We start from the raw sequence: 26144 nt of genomic DNA, 5'->3' as shown, positions 1-26144 counted from the left end.
CACATTTTATTACAAAAATTCTCTCTCTATTTTTATTTTATTTCTTTTTCGATAATTAATTAATGTATATTAATATAATATATTGTAAATCAATCAATCAGACTGCCATGATTAAATTAATTTGTTTACGTGTAAATGTTATATATAAATAAAGTAATCACGTATTAAATTTAACAAAAAATTTTTCTGTCTTTTGCACTTGATTGATAATTAATCCATAATAACACATAAGCTAACCAATTACATATACACGTTTATTTATAAATATTATAAGTAAATAAAATAGTCACCTATCAAATTAAACTTACGTTATGCACTTCATATCTAATTAATCTAATCTATCAAAAAATAATTTCCAAATTACTTTAAAATTCGTTCCAACGTAATTAAATTTTCCACAAAAACCTGTTCAACAAAAAACATTTAAAAATCAACTGAAATATCTGAAATAATCGATAAAATAAAAAAGAGAACAAAAGAATCCGACTTAAAGCTATCGGCCACATTTCTGCATTTCTACGTGGGTTGATAACCCTTCCTCTTTGTCGTGTGTTTCCTCTTCACTCGTTCCTTCTTTCCTCTTCCTCTAACACACATTGGTAAGACTTGAAAAAAAAGAGAGAGAGAGATATATAGAAAGAGAAAGAGAGAGAAAGAGAGAGAGAAATAGGGTGAATAAGAGAGGGAACGTGAATGGACGAGGAGAGAGGGACGGTGAAACTGTCAGTGTTACATTGGTCCTCAGCACGAAAGGACGAGCTGCACGAATCGCCTGCGATTCCTTCTCCGTTGGAATAAACCTTTCTACTTGCTGACAAAACGTAAGTTTCGTCTTATTAGTCTCCTACATTTCTAACCAATCAGAATGCACAAATTCCAACAATAACTTTTTTTCAATTATCTTACAGTTGATTTTTTTACAAATGTAATTTCAAAACATTAAAATTAACGCAATAAATAAAATAAATAAAATGAACGAATTAAATTATGTATTAATGAGAAAACAATTAATTATAGAAATTAATTATAGAATTGTTAAAGTAAATCGCGTTGAAAAATCCGTGCCAGATGTAATGAAAATGCGGTTAATTAGCAAAAGGAATTGTGTCTTCCGAATGAAGATGATTGTACTCGTTTACTAGTTCGCACGCGCTGTAGATCCGTTAAAGAGAAGAAAAGGGGGAAATGGGAGGGAAGGGGGATGATGTTTATAAGAGACCAGACTATGCGTCTATCGGCCGTCTGCTTTCTCCAAGTGTTTACGATACTTTTCCACAAGCAGTAATCCTAATTATACCATTTTACTCATAAAATTAATATTACGCGTTACAATTTGCTCCAACATTATAGATTTTCAACTTCATTTTAATCGGTCAAAAGAAAAATATTTCATAAAAACTTGTTTGTTAACATTATTTTTTCATTTATGGATTTTTACATCATTCGTTATTCCTTTTATTCCCTAAAGATTTGAACATTTTAATTAACAAACATATGCATAGTACAATGCATTAGAATTATTAACGATAGCTAAAATAATTTATATACTTTTGCGTTTTCACCAATCGGAGAATTCTACTGATTAACCAGTCGAAATAATTTAAAAAAAAATACAAAATAAATATTGAATTACAATCGAATAAATTTGAAACCACATTTCAATTACACGGTGAAAAGTTTCGAATATTTCGAATTGTCATTTGATTGTAATTAACTAAAAATTTGTGCGATATCGTAAACGATCCAACCAATGTTTAGGATTTTCTTTACCGATTTAAAGTTCGTTCGGTAACAACACGTGCATCCCATGTGGTAGAATGCACGTTCGCACGTTTCTCTTCTAACAAATAGTTCCTTCGTTTTAAAACGAATGTAATTCGCATTGGATCCCGTCTGACGTTTCTCGTGACCGCCGTTTAATTATAGAAATGGAGTCGAGAGTACCTGCCACACTGACCATACGCATGGGACTGTAATGGTAATCCTGACGAACGTACATTTTCAGTTACACTATAAATAATACTGGCAATAAGACACGAGCGTGACCAAATACTTAACTTACTCAACGTTATCTTTCTATGCGACGTTATTTTTCCCGTTATTTCATACTATCAAATTAATTAATTAATTTTTTCTAATTAGAATTACCCTTAACTTTATTTTTTTAGTAACAGAAGGTCATAAATAATTTTTCTAGCCTTTCTATTGATAAAAACAGAAAATAATATACAAATTTATTAACACATCTTGTTTATCTTTCATAATGAAAAGTAATTAATTATAGAAATGAGAAAGTAATATAACATATAGTTTGTTTAAAAATTATTTCTTTTTTTTATGTAAAAAAATTCGGAAAACTTGGCGAGTTGTACTTGTCTTCGAAGTGAATAAAAAAGACAACCTAATTTATAATATGTAATCGTAAAATTTCTATATAAATGCTGTAAACGCTAAAAATGGGGGGAAGTCATAGTAGGAAAAGGTCGGTACCGTAAAACGGTAGAAGTTAGAAAATCATTCGTTCATGGTTTCATTCGCGTTTATTCGTGCGTCTGAGTCTTGTCCTCTGAGAAAATTATTAACTCCAAGTAGTGTGTCGTGTCGTCGCAATAGTAGCGTTTTTAGGACGACAAACAGCTATCGTGACTCACAACTAACCCATGACGTAATAGCGACAAGTCTTTTATGGTTAAGAAGCGCGAACGACGAATACGATTCCTCTTTACTAACTTTCAATTTCAACTGTTCAGACATACTCGTAATATAATTATAATCATAATCATAATATAAATTTTAGTCGTCCTCATTTATTTTTAACTGATTCGATTAACACCTAATCACCATTTAGAAAATGATCTCCTTTTAATGATTAACCCGATCGATTTATACTCACGACTATCGTTATATGAAATACCTAATACGTTGACAAGGGGGAAATCTTGCGATTACAGTAACTTGCGACTTCACCTTCATGAATAATCTCACAAGGTGTTATTGAACTTGAATGGACCATCGATATTACTCAACTCATCCCTTTGTATGCAAAATCTATTGTAATACGAATTCGCGGTTTATATCTATCTATGTATAGATATATGTGTGTATGTATGTCTGTGTATAAGTGTATAAGTAATTAAATTCCTACGTATTCGTAAACAAGTTAAATGCTTGAATGCTTCATAATATATTTATTTATATATATTTTTGTATTATAATTGTTAGAAATTTTGTAACACGTTGAATGCCATGGAGATCACCGGTGACCGGTTGCACATGCAATGCGTTGCATATGATTATACACTTTAACTTATCTGTTCTTATGATATTTTATCATAATATGCATAATAACGAATTCGTATTGGTACCACAGGCAAACCATGGGAAATTAGTGTAACATTCGACGTGTTAATATTTTTATTATAAATTTTCAATTTATGCATATACTATATTTATTCTTTATATGATTTTTATATTTTATTATTTATGTGTGTGTATATTTGTGTTAATCATCAATCCTTTTGAGGCTAGGAAATAATTTGGTTTTGCCGAGTAATCGCACGACGCGTTGCTTCGATTCTCAATAAAAATATACTTTGTTAAGAATTCAAACTGTTAAAAAAAGTAATCAAGTACGAGAACAATCGGTAGTTTGTCGAACAGTTAGAAGAAAAAAACTCACCAAAAAAAAATGAATCGATATTTTTCCTAGTAAGCAATCCGAGTGATTGAACAACAACGTGGTATATTCGATTCTATGTGGGTGTGAAATTTTTCATGAATATTCAATCCAGTTATTAAACCGATTTTCTAGTATTCCAAAACCGATTATCTCGTCTGCGTTTGCAAACGCAACTTAGCTTCAACTTTTTCATGCTTTCTCTCTTTCTCTCTTGACTTTATAATGAAATGCAAAAAATAAAAATAAAAAAGAAATTCTACGATATCGAAGATTCATTTTTATCGAAAATTCTTCGAGGTAAAGTCGGGAAAAAAGTTATTCCGTATTTCAATTATTCAATCGTAGCTTCATGCTTTCACTTTGTCCTCCACCTGTTCCATAATGAAGATCATGAAGTATTAAACCCAAACCCTTCATGTCATGGCTGGATAACGAAGCACGAACATGATCGTTGTTCCTCACTCTCTTTTTCTCTTTCTCACGCTCCCTCTCTCTCTCTCTGTCTCTCTCTCTTTCTCTTCTCTAAAACGATTTTTGCATGGAGTAACAAATCAAACGTTTTTAGACGTGGGTGAATCGATTGGTATAAAACGTGGGCGAGCTCAATATCAGCGCGTACTTTCTTGTTTCAATCATGTATCCATCAGTATTCATAAGTATATTACGAGTAACACTTTAACATTTAAAGGACAGATCACATTTTGGAAGAAAAAGTTAAAAAAAAAGAAATAAAAGAAAAGACGCAAACAATATTACAATAAAATCGAATTAATTTTAAACAAATTTTACTCGCGTTTATATAAATTTAATTATAGTAACGCAAACAAGTTTTCGAAGCATAGCAATGTTTTTCTACGATGAACAATGTCACTATCGTCGCTAAAAACGTCACATTCCTAAATTTATCTGAATTTACCTAAAAGTTTTCGCCCACGAGAAAAAGAAAACAAAAGCCAGAATCAATTATACATAGTCCGTCTGTTAAGTGTTAATAAAAAAAGTTAGATCGCTTAGAACTGAGGATCATAGAAACTAAATCAATTATCTTTCGATCGTTTTTCTCATCGATCTCAACGATGCGATTCTTCAACGAACTGGGCTCGAGCTCGAGGCGTTCAAATTAATCCCGCGTTCGCGTCCTTTTTCTTCGAAACTCGTTTAGTGTTCTGTCTGTATCTGTATATGTGTGTGTATGTAAGTAAGTATGTATTCGGATGCAACAGACTGTATCCAGAAGTGAAAATCTGAGCGTGAGTTACCAGTACTACTTTTGAGACTGGTAGTTGGACGCATATTCAGTTACTGCACACACACACATACTTCTAGGTTTAATTTAGATAATGACGTCATTAAAAGCTCCAAAGTGCTAGAAGAGTGCCGGCATTAAAACGAACGAACGAAACTAAACGAGAAGAACGAATGCGTAAACGATTGTAACTAACAAATTAGATAGCACAAACTCTCCTACGATATCTCCTTAAAATCGTACTATTATTCTATCGATCAGATTGAATATTGAAAACATCTAATTACTTGTTTGCAGACGACACAAGATCGAGAAACTCTAAGGAGAAGAAATATACATCTATTCGATTATGGCAGCACCACAGGCGTCATCGCGTCTCGAGATGCTGCAGGTAAGCGAACAAAAATCTTCATTATCATTGTTGCTAATTAAAATAGCTTAACGTACATTGCGAACGGGTTACGAGATATCTCGCAAACGTTTTCTCTCGAAAACGATTCTTATGAAGTAACAAGTGACAAATTTAACTATTTGTTGTCATCCTTTTTAATTTAATTTTCTAAACATATGAATAGTGACAAAGCTGTAAGCAATTTTAATGAATGATGATAATTATAGTGATATTAGTGAGGATGATTATGAATTTTCAAATTCACAACGAATACTTTGACAATAAAATATATGATTGATGTGCATTGAAAAATGTAAAAATATTTGTTGCAAATAAATATTTAACACGATTTTATAAACTAATATAAGTATAAATAAATAATTAAATATTTAATGTAGAAAAATTCTTAGCCACTGAGTATGATTTTAGAAATAAAATATCTGGTCCATAATATAATAAGATGATCGATCTAGAAGAACGTAAATCATGGAATGTTTTTATTATGTATTATGACAGTCTTCGTGAACGCACGTTCTCGATATATTCTCCGATTGGGTTAAGGCACATGCTATCTATTTCTCTTTGTCTCTTTCTTTTTCTCTATCTATCTCAATATATCAATATATCTATATATCTATATATATATATATATATATATATCTATCTATCTATCTCTCGTTCTCCTTTGGCCCACGTATCGGTTATGTTCGCTGACTCGACGCATATATGGCATCTTGTTTTGCTAGTGTATGACCTAGCTAACGACCCACGTATTTGATGTACCCAAAACCAAAGGACAAAGATATCCACCATCGGAATATAGTTCTTACTGAATACACAAACAGATGAAAAAAATAGAACTACGAAATGGTCTTAACAAATATTTTATTAAATTTTCACTAGCTTCGACTTGATAATTTGCTGTCGTTTTATTTTATTTTTGATTAATTTATTTGCAAATTTTCAGCTATGACAATAGTGTCCTCCCCCATTCCCAACGTAAGGAAACTTAATAATTGCGAAACTGTCCTAATAAAAAATTAAACTTTCATAAACTTTGATTGAATCCTCTCTAAATTCTTTCTTGGTTTTAATTACTTTATTCTGAAATTCTGAACGATAACAACAGTGTTCTCCCCCATCACCCACTCACCGACACTTGGGGAGACTTAATAATAATTTCAAAAGCCAGATTCGGTCTTTCAAAAAAGTCAACTCTTTCAGGATGGCTTACAAAAATCAAATAACACTCTCTCTCTCTCTCTCTCTCTCTCTCTCTCTCTCTTTTCTTTCTTTCTCTCTCGAAGCAAACGAACGGAACGTTAGTATCATAGGAATAGAAAAGAAGACTGAAACGTCGTCTTGTTTTCTTCCACTCTAGTGGTCGGTCGTCCGGTTTCGAATGTCGGTTGCTCGGATAGAAAGCAAAGGCTACTTTGGTCTCTCATATAACGACGTCCTAACAAAAGAGCAATCCTCGAAGAAAGGAAGAGGCAGAAGGCAAAATATAGAGAAGAAGAAGGATACCAAAAGGGATCGGAGGAGAACGGAATCATAGACGCTTGGTTTGTCAACCGCAACCAACCACGGAGATCCGTAACCATAATAATGTGACGTCATTTCCTCCGTCTTTTCAGTCCCCTTTCGACGACGAAACCTCGTCCTCCTTCTATCACGAACAAACCTCACTAAATTACTTTTCTTCCATCTTCATCTTCGGAATAAAATTATTTTCGTTTTTAAAATGACAGTTTTCGGATTGTTAGATATGGAAATATCCAATGATATCCAAAATATTCTTATACAATCCTAGATGGAAAGAGTAAAAAAATGTTTGGAAGTTGAGAAGAGGTTGGCACGTGGATGGTAAACCCACCGGTGAACTTTCGAACACCCACGTTTGCCTAAAAAAACTTTCCAACAGGAGTCTTCGTTCCTCTTCTTTCTGAAATATCTCGATACTAACTAACGATATTTTCTAATAGAAAAATCTAAATTTATCGTTAAGGTGTACTCAAGCAAAGTCTCAACGCGTCATGTACATAAACGTTTAATCACGAATAAGGCAAGCAGGACTAGATTTTCTCGAGCTCGTGAATGTATGTTGTGTTCGTATGTACACACGTTCATTCGTTCGTTCGTTCGAACGAAGAACGAATCCGGTATATAATTGCGTTACTTGACTTACCGCGTGTCTAACAAGTAGGAGGTATATCTGTAACTCTCTCTCAACAAGGGAAAATAAATTACAATTACAAATAACCGTAGAGAGAGCAAGCAGAACGCGCGTCTTGCTACGCGAATCTTCTTATAAATAATTTATATCGCCAAGGATGACCGTTATCGAGAGTGTAGATACTAGAAAGAGAAAGAGAAAAGGAGAAGGAGATGGTAGTCCTCCTTGCTCTAAACCCACATTCACAGATTTATCCGTATCAGGACTAGGGGATACAGAACGGAGACAAACCGCAAGCTCGCACCTTCTTCTCGCGTGACATCGTCACGACATTCACGTCCATGAAAACCACGTAAAAACGTGAACGAGTTCACCTCCCCCCATCTCCGATATCTACCTGTTCCCTATAAAATAATCAAAGCCAGTGTCAGTTAAGTGACAAGTTAACTCCTACTACGATTATGAATGACAAGATATTGCATCATATAAATTTATAAATATAAATTCCATTTGTTGCTTTTCATATAAATAGAAATTACAAATTTTCATTTAAATAAAGTTACAAATGATTTTATGAAATTGTTTGTTTCATTAAAACGATTATGATAAATATAAAAAAAAGTATGAAGGAATTTTTTTTTTATTTTTCGTTTGAAATAATCAATCATTTTGTAAACATTAACTCGCGATAAATACCAATATATACGTATATATGTATATGTGTATAAAGAACGTAATTACACCTTCTATCGAAAAAGTATTATGACGTAATTATACTCCTTTTAATGTCATTTTTTTTTCATTTTTTTTTCTTCTTTTCACTCGTTGTCAGATCGAGTAAAGGAAGGTCAAGCGTGGGTAGTTAACAATCGTTCTTCTTCTTTTTTCTCCTCCTCTTGTTAACTTTGACACACCTTTGTCCGCGAGCATTGTATACATATATTATCTTACTATTTTTTATTTAATTTCTAACGATCGCAGTAAAGAGAGAGAGAGAGAATAAGCTACTTGAGAACTAATTCATTCGGTGACCTAACAGTCCCATTGTGAAGTAGGAAACTCGTTACTAAGTAAGCAAATTGTTCCCATTGGTTATTACTTATCACGGATGATTAGAATTCAGTTTGGTGTTCGAGGAAGCAAGTAAGCAAGCAAGCAATCGTCTTGCACGAACGAAACGATATTCTCGAGAGACCTTGAACCTTTCGCTCGATGAAGTCAGAATTTCCAGGTGCTTCGATCCGTGGAACGTCGATAATATGCTGACCTTGAATTTCTCCAACAACAGCTCGCGACCAGTTCTCTCTTATGCTTCATCAAAAATAATCTTTTACGAGATCGATCTATTTTATCTGAAAATTGATTAAAGATTATAGTTCGATCGTCTGAATCTGTGTTAACGATTTTACGGTAATCATGAAATATTTCTACAACGCTGGTGAACGATCGAATAGAAGAATGAATTTAAAATAAAGCGTCGAAATTTTAATAACTTTAAAACAGTAGTCTTGAAACCGTTTTCCACGGAACTCTGCGGTTCCACGTAACCTTCCCAAGGGTTCTACGAATTGTTCTTTAGATATATTACATTGCATCAATATCATTTGTCGTGTGTTACGAGGTAGGATTATATAAAATATTTTTACACTCATAAGGGTTCCGTAAACTGAAAAAGTTTGAAGACCACTGCTATACGACAGTTATCCTGCTTTTATTCCACCTGGTTTACATGTTGCGAAATTCTCTAAGGATAGTAATGTTACGCATGCGTGGCAACAAAACACGAACAGTGTACAGTTGAATGTAATGCAGTTTACTGTGGTATTATTCGTCTGCTGCCCTCCGAGTGAGTACTCTTTCTTCTCTCTCTCTTTCTCTCTTTCTTTAACAGCACGTCCAACTATTTTGGTAGGAATTAAAACTATAAACTATATCCTCGATTTAAAGAATAATAATAAAAAACACACACCTACAAAAAAAATTGTTGGATGAAAAGAAATAAAATTGTACGAGTATCCTTGTGTAGTTAATCAAATTATAAGAATAATTTAAAAAAATATATTTAAGTGAGGCGATAGGAAAATAACGAGGAGATAAAAAATAACGAGGAAATAAGAAAGAACTAGAACACGAGATATGCTATTCGCGGAAGTTCGATAACAAACTTACTATGTTTCATTCGAATAACGTCTGAACTGCTACGAGTTTCTCGAAGAACAACTAGTCCTTGCAAACTTTACGAAGAGAAGACAGTGAACTTGACACGAAGTACTACAACCTTTTCACCGTCAACAAATCAAACGCACAATCAAACTTGTCTCTTGTCGACCGACACACACTATTTATCAGGACGACAATAAAAGATAACATACACACACATAAGCACACTTACACTTATATGTACACTACTAGCCAAGAATTTGGAATCAATTGCTGATTTCTATAAAATTCGAACATCAGTAGAACTGAGCTCAATATATCACAGGTGATGCCGTTCCTGTTTTATGACTCAAAAGCAAAGCATTGGTGAAAGAAGCTACACTTACAGTCAAAAGTTTGAGTACACTTATATACAGGTTTAAGGTTTCATTTGGTCCAGGTTCAAAGTAAAACTCGTGAGATCTAACAAAATAATTGATACAATGTGCAACAAATTATTTCTCTGCAACAAATTTGTTGCGGAAACTTATTACTTTCAGTTTAATTGAATGGATCTAATTAATTTTGATAACAGTAAAGTCATGTGAAACACGTGCAAGAATAAAGGAATGTTAAACAAAACGGAATATTTAGTTTTTTCAAACAATGTGTATTGCTAATGCAGTTGGTATACCCAAACTTTTGGCCTGTTACTACAAACTTGCCATTGTAATTTGATATCGACGTTACAAGCTAACTCACACACACACACACACACACACACACACACATGTTCTAGTTAATCACTTTAAAAAGAAATATTTTCAGCGAGCATCTCAATGTCATCGCGGAAGGAACCTTTTGTCTTTTTAAAATATGATCGAGCATAATGGAGGGCAATCGGTCAGAAGTGCGAAGGCAAAAGGTCAAAAGTTACGGTGACTTTGTGGAAAAATTTATTGTCTGTTGGCAAAATCAAGAAAAGGAGAAAAAAAGCAACAGCAATCAGAATACCATCGTTAAAAATGAATCTAATAAACGTACGAGAATCGAATCGATTATGTCGAAACAACTTGCTATTCGTGCTATACCGATGGATCTGCAAACGTCATCGAACTTTCATGAACTACCTTCCTTCCCTGCAAATCTGACCAACGAAGTAAATTCTCCGGAAAATGTAACGTACCATATCACAATGCACTATCGAAATAGACTAGGTGGCTTTTCATATATTGGCCAAAACAAAACGATCGATTTCTTTCTAGTTTTCTTCAAATATCGTAAATTATAACATATATATGTGTGTATATAGTCAGGTATATGTAGATTGAATATACAGGCTGTTCCAAAAATCGCAAACCAAAAAAAAGGAAATAATAAAAGAGGCTCGTCAACAAACAAAAATTTTTATGCACAATTATTCGATTTCTCGCCGTTTATAAATTTACTACATATCTTGTAATTAGTATTTGCCTTTACATTTGACAACAAAAATATATACGAGAATGGGTTGAAAAATTTCGAGGTTCAATAAAAAAAATGTTTACTTTTTCTAAAAAAAAAAGGGAATTTGACCGGAAAAAATTGTTTTTGAGTTAAAATCAAAATTTTTCAACCAACCCATGTAAAAGTCAAATACATTTTATTGCGTACTTTTTTGAATATCCTAATACCGTAAAAACCACGTTTAACAGAAGAAGGTTTAAATTTTGATCATAGATCAAATATAATTATAAATTATTATTATTATTCTTATTGCGAAGAAACAAACACGTTAACTTGAAAACGATGAATAATCGAATAAGTGTACCTAAGAGAATTTTATTTTTTTTTGAGAATGACCTAATTTATTACCTTTCGTTGTACCCTTAATTTTTGGGACATCCTCTACATAAATACATACAGACATATTAAAAAAGATACTTTCATCGTCTTCGATCGTCTCATTTCTCTTTTCTTTCGTCGAAGAAGTAAAATCTCGTCCATTTTTTTCTTTCTCTCTCTCTCTCTCTCTCTCTCTCTCGTTCTTTCTTTCTTTTTGCTCTCTCTTCTTTTCTTTCTTTCTGTGAAATGCAACGAAACGAACGATGAGAGGCCAGTTTTCAAGGGACAACGTGACGACGAGTCTTACGAAAGCACTCGTCGTTGACCTCCTTTCTGCCTTCGCCATCAACGTGTATTCGCATCTTTTTTTTTTCTTCTTCGTTTTCTCTTCATCTTCTTTCACCACCTTTTCTACCATTTTCTTGTTCCCTTTTCGTAGCTTCAGATCGTTTACACTGACCCAGCGACTTCTTTAAGGACAAGGTGAACGCACTCCTCCTCCTTCTCCCCCTCTATCTCTTCACCCTTCCCCAAAATATATACAGACATACACAAACACACATGTGGGCGTTAATTTCCAGTTCCACCCACGCAAAAAATCTCCTCTGAAAGACACATTTTACCGATAAATACGTTCCTCGAGTGTCCTTTCTCGCTCAAAGGACACTCGCCTTTGCAATTACGTGATATCTCTTTCTATTTGTTCCTTTTTTTTCTTTCACTGGCAACGTTATTCAAGAAAAGAAAATGAGAGAGAGAAGGAGAAAAAAGGCGAAGGATCCTGACCTAATCCAAATCAAATCTAACACGAACGATAAATTATCACGCTAGCTTTACCTTGATGTACACAGCGTTCACGAAAATATGCCAACCCGTATAAATTTCTTATCATTTATTTTTTACGAAGAAATTCCCTAATACTTGGATGTTTCATCTTGCTTCGTTGGAGGTGACTGTTTATTCTAGCATATTATCACGGAATAATGCAAATTTTCTTGATTGGAGGCACCCTCCCTCTCTCTCTCTCTCTCTCTCTCTCTCTCTCTTGTAAGAGAATGATTGGTAGCGTGCACTTAATGCAAATCGATCGGTGGTATTACGTCGGAGAACATTGTCGATACTCTCTCTATAAATACAGTCGGCAAGCTTTAGGCATGTATCACGATTTTAAGAGTCACGAGATATCCTTCCCGTCGCGTCACGCATTGCATTGCATTGCACTACACTGCATTGCGTTGCATTTTCATAAAAATATATTGAATGGGAAATAGCGAATGCAGGAGAGTTCGATGACCGTGGTTAATTACAAACCGAACTACTGAGCTCCGTTAATGCTTTCAGATAACTCCATGTTTCTATTTCATACCTTTCGATATTAATGAACTTAATTGATATTACATCATAGTTATAACAAAACAAACGCAAACGAAATGCAAGTGTGTACCCCCTCGAATACTACGAGCTCGGCGAACACAAGCAGTCAGGCAGGTTGCCGAAGCGGCTAGTCAAGGCACGCCAGAACGATGTCTCATTAGGATTAAATCAATTATCGGCTTGCCTGATTGCCAACCCAATGATTCAATCAGCATTGAATTTATATTTGCATCTAAGCTTAAGGTGTTATTACTATCTGATATCGTGATACTTGTACTTTACTATAAATGATGGATATTATAAAGTTAAATATTTCATCTTTGAGAAAATTCGATTTCGGTTATTTAAAAATGTATTCAGTTAAGACCAGGATTTAAACAATATGATTGTAAAGAATTTCTTTAAGGGGTTATACGCAGTTAGGATTTTCAAAAAATCGATTTTTTTTTTTTGCATTTTCGGAATGTACATATATTTAAGTATATTCTCTGAAAATTTCAAATCGATCCGACAAATATTCTTCACTTCATGTAAGCTGCAAACAAAAATTTTTAACTATGTGTAAACGTCTCTTTGAAACTTTAAACGCGTTTTTCTCAAAACGGTATTTTCAAAGTCGGTGATCTCGATTTCTCAGAAATAACTCAACCGATTTGTCTTATATTTTTACACAATATTCTTAGATATATTCCTCGGGTATTGACGAGAGGAATAAGATTTAAAAAAATTATTACTATTTTTTTTTTACAATTTAGAGCGAAAATTTTAGTCAAAAACAACAACTTTTTTTCAAATAGACGCCATTTTGTCAAAAATCAAAATTTTTAAAATTCCTCTCGTTAATACCTGCATTAATCTATCCTTTAAAAGAATCCACCATATTTTTTAATTTCGGATAATCCAAACCTCCAAAATGGAGATCACCGCCAAACGTCTTTTTTTAGAGGACGTTCAGGAAATCATCTACAGGAGCAGTGCAGATTAATATTTTTACAGAATCGACGCGCTATTGTATTCTCAAAAGTTCACTCTATTTGAATTACCAACAATTTTTTTTGAGAAATAAAAACTGTTTCTAGAAAAAATTCATGAAAATACATCTTTTTCGAGCCTCGCAACTGCGTATAACCCCTTAAATTGTTCAGTAATATTTTAGTTTTTTTAGACCGAACATTTCATCTTTGAAAAGATTCCGTTGTGGTTATTATAACATTTATTAATTTAAAACTAGGATGTTAACAGAACCTATGTTACTAAATACGATTATATCTAATTTTTTAAAATTGTACAAAATAATGCTATTTTTTATCGCAAATATGAATTAATAAAAACGAAAGAATGATAAAAAAAAAAGAAAAAGAGAAAAATATATGATAAAATAATTTCAATGTAGCGTATATCCGAGAATAAAGATTTCGTCGTGGCCTATATGATTACGCGTAGAGCGTTAAACAAGGGGGAGAGAAAAGTTTCTACGCGCTGTGTAAGAGCGGACCAGTCGAGTTAACGAGTTTACTAACCCCTTCGTGGGATGTAGGTCAGAATGAATCGATGAGGTCGGACGTTACCCATCGCACTCGTGGTGCATATGCATTACGTGCACTGAGTTGGACTATAGCGTGCAACTCGTGGTTCTATTCGCGGTCGGTGTCTCGCGAACGGATCGTAGAACACGTAAAGCTTGCTTAAGGCTTAGGGCTGGCTAAAGGGTGGCTTGGCTTCTCTGTCTCTCTTCTCTCTCTCTCTCTCTCTCTCTCTCTCTCTCTCTATCTCTATCTCGAATACTCTCTCAAATAATCTCTCTCGATGACGGCCGCAACGAGAGAGAATTATAATTATCAACGCGTGTCGCAGGCCCGCTTTCAACAGAAGCAGCTACAAGAGAAAGAGCAGAAATTGCTGCAGCTTTACGACCAACAACAACAGAGAGCATATCAGGTGGCACAAAGAGGCAGTTCGGGATCGAATAGCTCTGGCCAAGGGACCTCTACGGTTAACCACCATCACCAGATTGTTACGAGGACTTCTTCCTCCGGTCACACGACCTCGACCTCCCAAGCTACCAAGGTAAAACATTTATCTTCTGCGAGCTCGATATATATATAACTGTACCATCGGATATGGAAAGACGGATATGTCTGTTGTATCGATTCTATTCTACAACAACATTCATTCGATTATTTCGAATTAGTTTGCATATTATTCCAAGATTGCTTTATGTCAAGTGTTTCAATCAAAACAAATTATTCGTTGAAGTTTTAACGATCTTATATTTTTAATAATGTTCCGATACCCAATTATTGTTCAATCGTTATTACTCATCAAGATTAAAATAAATAAAAAACTAAATTCCTTACCGAACGTTCGACAAAATAAAATGAGAAATACGTTAGCATCCTTTTAAACGTCAAACGACGTTACTTGACATTTCAATCTTATCGAAAATTGTCGAACAAGGTAAAGCAGCAGGTATTCAACGATCGACGACAGACGACTAGCGTGAAAGGCATCGATAGAAGTTACCCCCTCGAACCGCTTGACAATAAAACGAGAAAGCAACCGACAAGCAATGGCATCGGCAATTCTAGGAACAATGGTTTGACCGTCAATCGACAATCCATTACTGTTAAACGCGTAACGCGTTCCGACCTAAACAGCAATGTTAACGACGGCAAACCTATCGTTTCTTATCACGAAGAAATCACAAGGGAATCCTCATCTTCGCGTGACGTACCTCATACAATCGAATCACCCAAAGAGGATGACATCGAAGTGTTCGATAACGAAAATCATACCGCTCCTTACGTTAATGGAAATTATCCTGACCAGGTTAGTTCTAATCATTTATTTTTATTTACACAATCACCTTCGTTAATATTCCGCACGATGTGAACTTAAGAAATTATTCTCCTATGAATACTTGTTTTAAATGATTTATTTTAGTATATAATTTTTGTAATATTTCTCTTAACAAAAAAAAATAACTTAACTAATGTCTATTTTTATTTTTAAGGTCGTACAAATATTCAAACAATTACCACAAAATTACTACAATATTAATAATTTAATATTTTGTTGGGCCACGCTATTTTGTTTACACGTTATTTTTCCTTTTTTTGTCTATCTTATCTAGTTCCAAGCAGATAAGAGAATATATAGAATATATATTATTTGTTATAGGTACAAATGGAAAATATCATGGACGAGGACACGATTCAAAGAAATCGAATGATGGCCAAACTACACTTAATGCAATATGACGAGACGTTGAAGTATCGCGTTAAAAACGATCTCGAAAGCGAAGAATTTCCGGAAGAACTCTTGGTCGAAGTAACGGACAAAATACCGAAGCGAACTGTCAGCAAGAAGTTATCTCAAGCTGAGGCACGTTTAGAACGATTCAAGAATATGAATGCCAAACGAAATAATGCTATCAAACTTTCGAATTCAACAACTACAGGGAGCAAGAAACGATCTGAACCATTACTGCCATCATCACGAACTAACTCGAGGTATTTTAGAGTTTATAGAATTTGCGTACTTTGAATAACTTCCATCATTTTATCCTTCGATCTTAAATTTTCGTATTCGAATTGTCCCACCGACAAAAAAAAAGAAACAAATCATTATCTACAAAAATAATTAGAATATAAATCATGCTAACAATACGCAACTGCTTTTACCACACGATTAATTTTTTCTATCGTCATAAATCGTTGCAATCGCTGACTAGGCATTAGGCATTTTTTATTAAACTATGCAAGTGTAGTGGCTTAACAAATAAATAGAATTTACGATGATTTAAGTAAAAGAGAGATAGGGAGAGAGAGAGAGAGAGAGAGAGAGAAAGAGAGAGAAAGTAAGAGAGAATGAGAAAGAAGCAATTTTGTGTGCTTTTAACGAAGGATTCAAAATTGATATCTGAAAAAAATCAAAAGAAAAAAATAGATAGTGTGCGAAAAATATCGTGTGTTATTCCGCTTAACGCGAGAAAAAAGCAATTTTCGTGTGCTTTTAACGAAGGATTCAAACTCGGTATTTATTGCAAAAAAATGTAAAAAAATGTAAAAAAAAAGTACGGGACAATCCTGTACTTGTTCCGTTTTAACGTTTCAACGAAAGAATAATTTCAAAGTGAAAAAAGAGATTAAATAACGATTCAAATAGTCGATGTTGGAAAAAAGATGATGAAAATATTGAAGGTCGGCTGGAAGCTTCGCATTGCTGTCTCTCTGTGACATCAATTTAACAAGGGAGAAAGAGGATGTCGAATGGAGTCCCTAACTCGATTCTAAACGCGACGAAACCTTCGAGATAGATCCCAGCTTAAGCTCGCTGACGACATAATCCTGCGCTACGAACAAATTCGCCCTGTTGGCTCTCTCGCTGTATCTTCTATTTTTTTGTGTTTCTTTTTTTTTATTTTTCTTGTCTCCTCTTCATCCGAATGTATTCCCCCTAACCCTAGTCTCTCGCAGTGGTTTTTTTAACATAAAGGTGATGAGGAAAAAACTACAAGTCAATTTCAACAAAATTTCGTTCTCATTAAAGATTTGAATGTTCAATGCCTACCGCAGCATTAAAATTCCCACGATCACTAACCGCAACATCATTTTCGTGCTATAAGCTAGAAAACAAAAATAAGGAACACTATGTGGAGTACGAGTGGGCTCTGGAGAGGGTGAGAGGTTTAAATGTTTTGAGATAAAGTGAAAAATAAAAATACAAAGAAGTTTGTGATCAATGGTCTTTGTCAAAACTTGAATTTCTCAGAGTCGGCATCAAAGGCGTTACGACGACTATTCCAACTACTACGACTACAGCTAAGAAGAATAAGAAAAAATCAGGAAGTATAAGGGAAAAACAATCGAATAAGTTTAAGATTGGAAAAGGTAGTCTAAAATACGGTCAAGTGGCATTCGAAAAATCTAAGACAGAGGAAAGTAAATCGAAGAAAATACGATACGATAGAAAAACCGGCACGTCCAACGAAAGCTCCATATTTCAAAAGAGAAAAGCCGATGTCCCTGGCCAAGACGAAACGATAGATCCACCAGATAGCCCAACATTCTTTTCCAACGAATCGAAAAAATCTCCTACGAAAATATCTATCGATACCTTGGACTCTAAGCTTACATCGAAACTTCTCTCGAATACCAAACGACACGTCCAAACTCGAGAAATTTCTTCTACCAAAGTCAACAATTTTCCTATCACCACTGCGAGCAACAACGATGAACGTTCTTACAAAACCCATGGAAAAAGAGATTCGTCTACTTTTTCATCTTATCGTAGACCATCCGAAAGTTCAACCACGACCAGCTTGGAATCCAAACACACTCATTCTCCGGAATTAATCAGGACTCTTAAAAAACGTGATACGAGTCCGGAATTTTTTTGCGTCGAAACGGAAAAATCTGCTACAACTATGAGCCTCAAACCGAAACCTAAAAATTTCAACGAAGACAAACGCGATGGCGTCAGCTCGAGTCGAGATTTTCAATCAAAAGTGTCACAAAAAATAATCGCCAAGCAAAGTCCGTCGTATTTAAAACTAGAACGTAATATTCGAAAATCGTCGGATAGTTCGGAAACTTCTAACAAGAGTTCGAACTTGGAATTACAGTCTCAAAAAAGTTCGATAAATGCTTTACGATCTATACAACTTATTCGCAACGCTATGAAAACTCAAAATGTACGGAAAGAAGAAAATACGAAGAATAACGAAGATCATTTAAAAATTAATCCGATAAAATATTCTAAAATTACTCCTAAGGAGAACAAACGAAAGGATTGTACAAATTTTGTTATTAATCCTGTCAGAAAAAATTCTTTAAAAATAGATGTAAGAGACGTAATCGATTTAAAGAACATGACGGATCGGGAACGTAAATTTTCGTTAAAAAATATCGACACAACTTTGCAATTAAGTCCGAAGAGTCCAAAAAGTACGAAAAGTTTCACCTCGGCCGAGGTTGACACCGAAATTCAAGAAATAACGATGACCGATCAACACGTTCGTTACAACGATGCTATTTGTAGAAATAAAGAAAAAAGAAAAAAAAATACAAAATCAATCCCAGATGGAACCTATTCGAAATCGAGTGCGATGAAATTACGAACTGATAACAAAAAAACAATAACAACGAATCATTTAACTTATCCTATTCGAAAAGAGAAGAAAAAAACAAGGGCTTCCATATTGGATTCGAACATTTTTCATCTTAAAGATGAAATCGACAAAGTTCGAAGGTTTAAGGAAAGTAATCGATCATTAAGTGAAAAATCATGGAAAAAAGAAGAAAACAAAGAAAGCATGGATTTGAAAGGTTTGACGAGTTCGAAGTTGAGCAAAAGGCATTTGTCGGAAAATAAGAATGAGAAGATAATTGTTTCTCTTGGTAAACGACGAAACAGCGTAGATTTGAAAAGCATTAAAAATGAATCTTCAAGATCGAAAAGTTCCTCATCGATTTGTACAAACGAGGACATCGCATCGAAGAATCGAACAACTAATGTAAGTTTGAGGGACATAACTTTCGATAAATCAAGGAAGGAAATTCAAAAGAGAAGTAGTTCGCCTTTCTTATACAAACGAGTTATTCGAACTTCCACGGGAGAAATGAAAAGTGAAGACGCGAATAAAGAATTATTGAAATCCACTGAACTTATAAGACGCGTAATAAGAGCTCAATCTTCTAATAAGGAAGATAATCAAAACACAAAATTAACGGAATCGATTAAACACAATGAATCCTTCAATAAATTTTCCGATCAAATTTCTATGATTTCGTTATCAAGTAATGCCAATTATTATGGCAGAACCGATTCCATAGAATCCGCTTTGAGACGTTTCGATTCGATCGGTGCGGAATCTGAATACCAAGAAACCATTGGACGAGATTGCATTGATGGAACTCTGACACATGAGTTATCATCGTCCAAAATTTCTTTAGAAAAAACACCAATGAAATTTACGAACAAAGTAAAAGAACCGGTAAAAACGAAAGGTAGAATCTTAGAATCTTCTAAAATTAAAAAATATCAATCAAAATCGGATTCGAAAAAGAATACCAAAAATATAAACGTTGGGATACTTAAAAAAAGCCCAAGTATAACGAAAAAAATTCTCCAAACGAAAGTAGAGACATTGCGACAAGGTTCTAAAGGAAAAAAATTAGCGGAAGCGAGAGACTCGATGGAAATTTCACGAACATCAAAATCACGATCTTTAGCAACTTGCAAACGGAAACTTTTTCAAGATTCGGGATTTGATGAAACAAAAATCGGGCATGTAGGTTGTATGTTAAAAAAATCATTTCGAACTGAAAATAAAATAAATGTCAATCGTCGAAAATCCATGGAAATTTCTACGATTGAGAAAAAACAAAATAAACGTGAAGAGAAGAAGAAGAAGGAGGAGAAGGAGGAGAATGAGGATGTGGATGAGGATCAGGATGATCGTACGGTTGCCGTAAAGCCATTACGTTCTATCGAGGACATACGAAAATCCATCGTATGTGATAGTAGTGGAAGAACGGTAGTAGCATTGACACAAATAACCGATATCGATTTAGCGAGACAAGCCGAAACGGGGTCAGCGATTGCAAATGAAATTTTAAAGGCTTCGACTAAGTCCGAAAGCCAGTCGCGAATAATCGTCGACAGTGACCCTTTAAATAGAAAAAGCATTCCTTCCAAAAATCGATCGAAGAATAATTCTCACCTACGAGATTATGGAAAGATTTTATCCACAAATTATCTACGTCTTAATAGGATTAACAAAAGTCCCAGTCCGGAATCACTTAATTCGAAAAAATCGTCGGACATAGATTGTCGTACGACGGTTTTAACCAGAAGAAGCGTCCCTTCATCACCTTCCAAGAGTCCAGATATTTTACCTAGAGTAAGTGATTCATTATTTATGTTCATAATATATTGAATTGTTTAAATTGTTATGTTAATTAGTAACTTTGTCAAATGCTCGTAAACGATCATTTCCTATCAATTTGCAATAATATTTCTACTATTTCTGCGAATCGTATCAACTTGATTATTTTCGATCCATATTTTTTATTTGATCATTATCGATACTGAAAGTTCTCCTCGAACGTTTGCATCTTTAAAACTGAAATCCTCAGCTTTAAACTTTTAATCATTTTCAAGAGTGCTTTCATGTTATCTACGTAAATGATAATCATTTTTTTATCGTTTGTGCTGCATTGTTATCTTTCCTGTAATAATTAATAACCTTCTATTTTCAATTTGACATCCAATTAAAATGAATTAGTAAATTTAGATACTGTACAAAACAATTTAATCAAAAATAAGCTTCTTTCAAGGATACATAAAATCAATACACTTTTATCATCATTATGAAAATATTTGTTAAATAATTCATAAATTTTCCAAACACAATTCGATGCAAAAATGACCTACACCTTTTACATAATTTTACGATTATATTTCTCAAATGATTTCTTTATGATTATTATATTTTCCTACAGCGTATTTCAACCCTTGAATCAAAGACTCAAGAAACGAAGCCATCGATAAAATCTAGCTTCGTGAAAGCTTCGGATTCGATCACGTCCAAAAGATCAACGACGAAAACGGATGTTCCTAACGTCCTTCAGAATGGTCTACATTTGCAGGAACAGATCGTCGAAAGGAAAGAACAAAACGAACTACCGAAGAAATGTCAGGCGTTTACGATCGACTTCGAGGAACGACCGTCCTCAAAGACTAACGATAATACGGATTTCAAAAGGCCATTGGCCAAGAAGCAATCCGTGGAAGTGAGTTGAATTTTCTTACATAATATACACTACCAACACCAAAAGTTTGGCTACTGATCAACTAAAGCTGCTAATATTTTACCGTATCATTTACACCTAATTCTGTTTTTACACGATAGATACGTTCCCGAAGAATACGTGTAAAAAAAATTCGTGTAAAAAAATATATTGCATCTATGGAAAAATAGAAGATTAGTTCCAGTCCTAAGAAATCAGCAAAAATAATACAATAAACCATAAGTTTTCATGTTTGGATCTTAAACATTTTATTTCATAAAGATTGCTCATGTATCATACAAAATAAATTATCATTTTAAAAAGAAAAAAACATGTCATTAATTCATGAACACAAAAATTAGGCAAGATAATATGAGTTACGCATAAAAAGATTTTATTCATTGTCAAATTCCAATCCGCGTTTTTTCGCAAACGGCTGAATATATACGCCATGTTTAAAGACACAATGAGTATTCTCATGGACTACTAAAACTGTGCAAAATTTGAAAATAATCTGAGATGTGCCTCATTGACCGACTCCTTCTAACTGAAGACATTTTGGTTACATTTGGCCCGGTCGACATACAACGTCTCTGAGGCGATATTGTAGGCTAAGGAGTTAATAAAACAAAAGTTTTAAAACTATAACTTGCCATTTATTGACTTTTACGCAAAATTAATTCCTCGTCTTCAATTTCGCAATTATAAAAATAAAAGTAAAGTAAAATTTACTTCTTAGAATTTGGGTCGACCGTGTTAAATCAAAATAAGTTGTGTAGAAAGATAATTAAATTTTTTTTCCTAATTCGTGTTAAATCAAAATCGTGAAAAAGAAATTCGTGTAAAAACAGAATTAGGTGTATATTTAACCGTAACAGAGATAAAAATGTAGATCTCTACTGAGGCATCACCACTTCAATCTGTAGAAGATTTAATACTAGTAGAATTTACAGAATTCAAATTAACCCTCGGATTACGGTTCTGTAAAGTCCTGTAACGGGGTCTTTCGTGACCCACTCTGATTTTCCACTAATGCATACTTGCAAGGAAAACCCAATGCATTACCATTGGATTACTGGGGGAACGGTTCGTGACGATTAATATTTTTAATACATTTCTCTCAAAATCGGCACAAACTTTCCGGGCAAGCCAATACTTTTATCTAGATGGCACTGAAAAAAAAAAAGAAAATAGATATATGTATATGTGTATATATGAAGTGACAGAAATTGTAAAATAAAAATGTCATCGTGAGAGAATCTAAATTTCTACGTTTTCTCTTTTTGAGAAACAACAACAACATCAAACATCATCATCGGCCATTTCCGGAAGACCGACGTCCTCGACCTCATCCGTTTCCAACGGCAATTCAACACAAACTCAAATTTCCAGTTCGAAAGGAAGAATGGCTACGAGAGCAAGGACTCCGATCAGCAATACGCCAACTTCTAAAGGATCTTCTTGCGTTAAAAGTGGAGCTGGTCAAAATGCCACGTAAGAAATAATGATAATAAGGAATGCTTTGGTTCATTTTTATTTTAACCTTTTAAATGCTAAATACTCTTAGCGGAAGTGCTTCGTAGAGACAGAATACTTTATTACTAGTATCAGTTCCGTTGATTGATTATACTAGACATAACAAACAATAAATTTTAATCGTTATTCTCCTAAATAAAATAACACGAGAGAAAGTGATTTCCGAGCATAATTCTGGTGCGACATTATGAATACACAATTTGACATTACATTATTTGCATTCGTATCAACAAACGCATATATAGGTACGTGTATAGCATTCAAACGATTAATACGTTACTACCAGCCTTTTTAGGATTTATTAAAAAAAGATTTATTTAAATGAATTAAAAAATAATAATAATAAATTACAAGAAGAATAAAAAAAAATATATGAAGAAATAACTCTCAATAAATGCTTTTTAAAAAGCAGACTATCGTTCTTACCGCTTTGTAACTCGTTCAGAGCTACAAAGGAAGAAAATTAACGGAACGAAGGAGAAACGGCCAAAGTAATTCGTTATTATGCGAAACGACTTATATAGAAACAATCAAAAGATAAGATAGAGATAAATAGATAGAAATAAAAAGAAAGACAGACAGAGAGTTAGAGAAAGAGAGAGGAAAAGAGTGAGGGATGGAAGGAAGGAAATGCAGATGAAGCTTTATTATATCAGAGTTCTTGAAGCGTACTATGTTTCACAGACCGTCCCATCCTGACAACAAGCAAACGAAAGAGAAGAAGTGCAGATGAAGAGAGTCGTAGTTAGTATGTACATTACTTTACGCTCTTTCATTCGCCTTTGTTCTCCGATCGTTGTTAAAAAATAAAATCAAAGAGAAAAACAGAAAGACAGAAAATGAAAACGAAAGAAAGAGAAATAGAAAGAAAGTTCGGAAAAAAATCAATTATTATACCGACATTTTCGCTATTTAATTATCTTCATCTTATTATTAGAGCAAATCAAGTCTTTCAATTGGTAATTAAGTTTAAAAGAATAAATCAGTATAATAATTGTTTCAGAGAGAACCTTGCCCCCTGCAAAGTATGCGGACGTCGATTCGCTCAAGATCGCGTGACCCTTCACGAGCAGATATGTGCGAAAACTGTGCAGAAAAAAAGGAAACAATTCGACACGACCATGTACAGAGTTAAGGGAACCGAATTGGAATCTTTTGTGAAGAAGGGCTCCAAGAAAAACGAAGTAAGTTACTTTAATGTTCTAATAGTAAAAAAAAAATCCAAACGATCTCTAAAATTTTTGTCTTCCATCTAACTAAGTGACTCTATATACATTTTTGGAGTCTCAAATGTAATCAAAATCAATACGTAGGATATACAATATTTAATTATTTCTTGTACGAAAAAAATATTAGAAAATAAAAGATTGTCTCTTTACAAAAAAAAAAAAGATAGGAGCAAAGAAAAGAGTTAAGATGTTTACACTAAGATTAGAGAATCTCTCAGAAATGTCAAATGGAAGTTAAATTCAGTTAGAAAACGGTTTAACGGAGGAAGAAAAGAGAAGAGAAGGAAGGAACAGAGTTCTATTCCACTTTAGATCATTCGACGTTTTATAAAAGAATCGCGTATGTAGGTCGCGTAGTCATTCTCCCTGTATATGTCCGAAAATATACGATTGGGGTCTGTGTTTGTGTGTTCGTTTGCAGTTAAAATCGAAGAAGCCAGAGGTGAAGTCGAATTGGCGACGTAAGCACGAAGAGTTCATAAATGCAATTCGCTCGGCGAAGCAAGTTCAGGCACATCTGGCGGCAGGTGGACGATTGAGTGACCTTCCCCCGCCCCCGGTCAGCGATACCAGCGACTATATTCAATGTCCCCACTGTGGCAGGAAGTTCAACCAAGCGGCAGCTGAACGTCACATTCCCAAGTGCGAACACATGCTGCACAACAAGCCATCTTCTCGGGCTGCACCACCACGACCTAGGCGTTAAAACTCAACTCAACCATTCTTTCCTTCGCACATTTATATCTTACATTTTTTACCTCCCCCCCCCATTCCGATCGAAAATTTTTTCTCTCTCACAATTCGAGGATTTCAATCGAACGAACCAACCCCCTTTGAGAATAAAAAAAGAAAAGATTCAGCTTGTGCAAGTCGAGTACATCAAATCATTCCTAGATAATCCGTTCTATGCTTGCGATACATTTATGTATACTATTTCTACTCTCTTTTTAATTTTTTCTAACATAATATTATCTGAATGATCAATTATAATAATTATAATAATAATAAAAATAATAATAATAATAATAATAATAATAATAATAATAATAATAATAATAATAAAACAGAGATGAATGATTACTTCAATTATTATTCAATTAGTTATTTCTTGCATAGAAAAAAAAATGATTGTATTTGAAAAAAAAATATAGAACTTAAGATCGTTTCTCTTCAAAAAAGAAAAAGAATCAGAGAAAGTTATTTATATATGAATCTCTTGAAAATGTTTAACGGAGGTTATAAATTCGGTTGGAAAACGTTTTAACACAGAAAGAGAAATTTTTGAACGAAAAAACTCTACTAATTTATCTTTTACAAATAAGATCATAATCATGAAAGAAATCATCAAATTTTGTTGGAATTTATCGTAAATGTGATTATAATGACGTGTACTAGATAATAAAGACGCGTATGTTACGTATTTATGTAATTTTTATATCGTTTACTATCATCGACCGTGCCACTTTACTCTTCGATCGATTTATCATTTATTTTTTTTTATTTCTATGATTAAATTGTTTATCGTATATCGTTTATAAATATACCCAACTTTTTAATGAAGAATGTATCTACCAGATAACAAAAAAATCGTACACGATAAAATACTCTTCGTATTACAAAATGGAGAATACGTTCGATGTTATCAAAAAAACCGTATAAAATGAGATAAAGAATTAGATTTCATTTGAAAAATCAGTAATGAATAGTAATGAAAACTTAATTGCAATAATTCTGACAATGAGATAATTATTGGAT

The 26144-nt window shown here is 33.8% G+C and overlaps 1 protein-coding gene across 3 annotated transcripts; it reads left to right on the top strand.

Moving 5' to 3' along the window:
• The first annotated feature begins 735 nt into the window (after window positions 1-735).
• Window positions 736-25258, top strand: LOC122516800. 3 transcript variants are annotated; one of them, XM_043634934.1, is made up of 10 exons: window positions 736-821; window positions 5223-5316; window positions 14684-14896; window positions 15287-15658; window positions 16010-16341; window positions 17603-20735; window positions 21337-21627; window positions 22913-23118; window positions 24164-24344; window positions 24811-25258. In XM_043634934.1, the coding sequence occupies exons 2-10, from the start codon at window positions 5275-5277 to the stop codon at window positions 25093-25095; spliced, it is 5055 nt and encodes a 1684-aa protein (XP_043490869.1). In that variant the 5' UTR covers window positions 736-821; window positions 5223-5274; the 3' UTR covers window positions 25096-25258. The 3 variants fall into 3 exon arrangements, with proteins under 3 accessions (XP_043490869.1, XP_043490868.1, XP_043490870.1); XM_043634933.1 differs by lacking the exons at window positions 736-821; window positions 5223-5316 and adding exons at window positions 9316-9338; window positions 10460-10808; XM_043634935.1 differs by lacking the exons at window positions 736-821; window positions 5223-5316; window positions 22913-23118; window positions 24164-24344; window positions 24811-25258 and adding exons at window positions 10375-10808; window positions 21747-22272.
• Window positions 25259-26144: the final 886 nt, after the last annotated feature.

Source organism: Polistes fuscatus, unplaced genomic scaffold (genome assembly GCF_010416935.1).
Source record: "Polistes fuscatus isolate 324 unplaced genomic scaffold, CU_Pfus_HIC Scaffold2, whole genome shotgun sequence".
Classification (NCBI taxonomy): Eukaryota; Metazoa; Arthropoda; class Insecta; order Hymenoptera; family Vespidae; genus Polistes; species Polistes fuscatus.
The sequence above is the reverse complement of the archived record's forward strand: the minus strand, read 5'-3'. Positions and strand labels throughout refer to the sequence as shown.

Coding starts and splice junctions, on each gene's coding strand:
- LOC122516800 (XM_043634933.1), top strand. CDS start 10,521: ATGGAGGGCAATCGGTCAGAAGTGCGAAGGCAAAAGGTCAAAAGTTAC. Junction 10,809..14,683: donor AAGTAAATTCTCCGGAAAAT/GTAACGTACCAT, acceptor CGCGTGTCGCAG/GCCCGCTTTCAACAGAAGCA. Junction 14,897..15,286: donor CGACCTCCCAAGCTACCAAG/GTAAAACATTTA, acceptor TTGTCGAACAAG/GTAAAGCAGCAGGTATTCAA.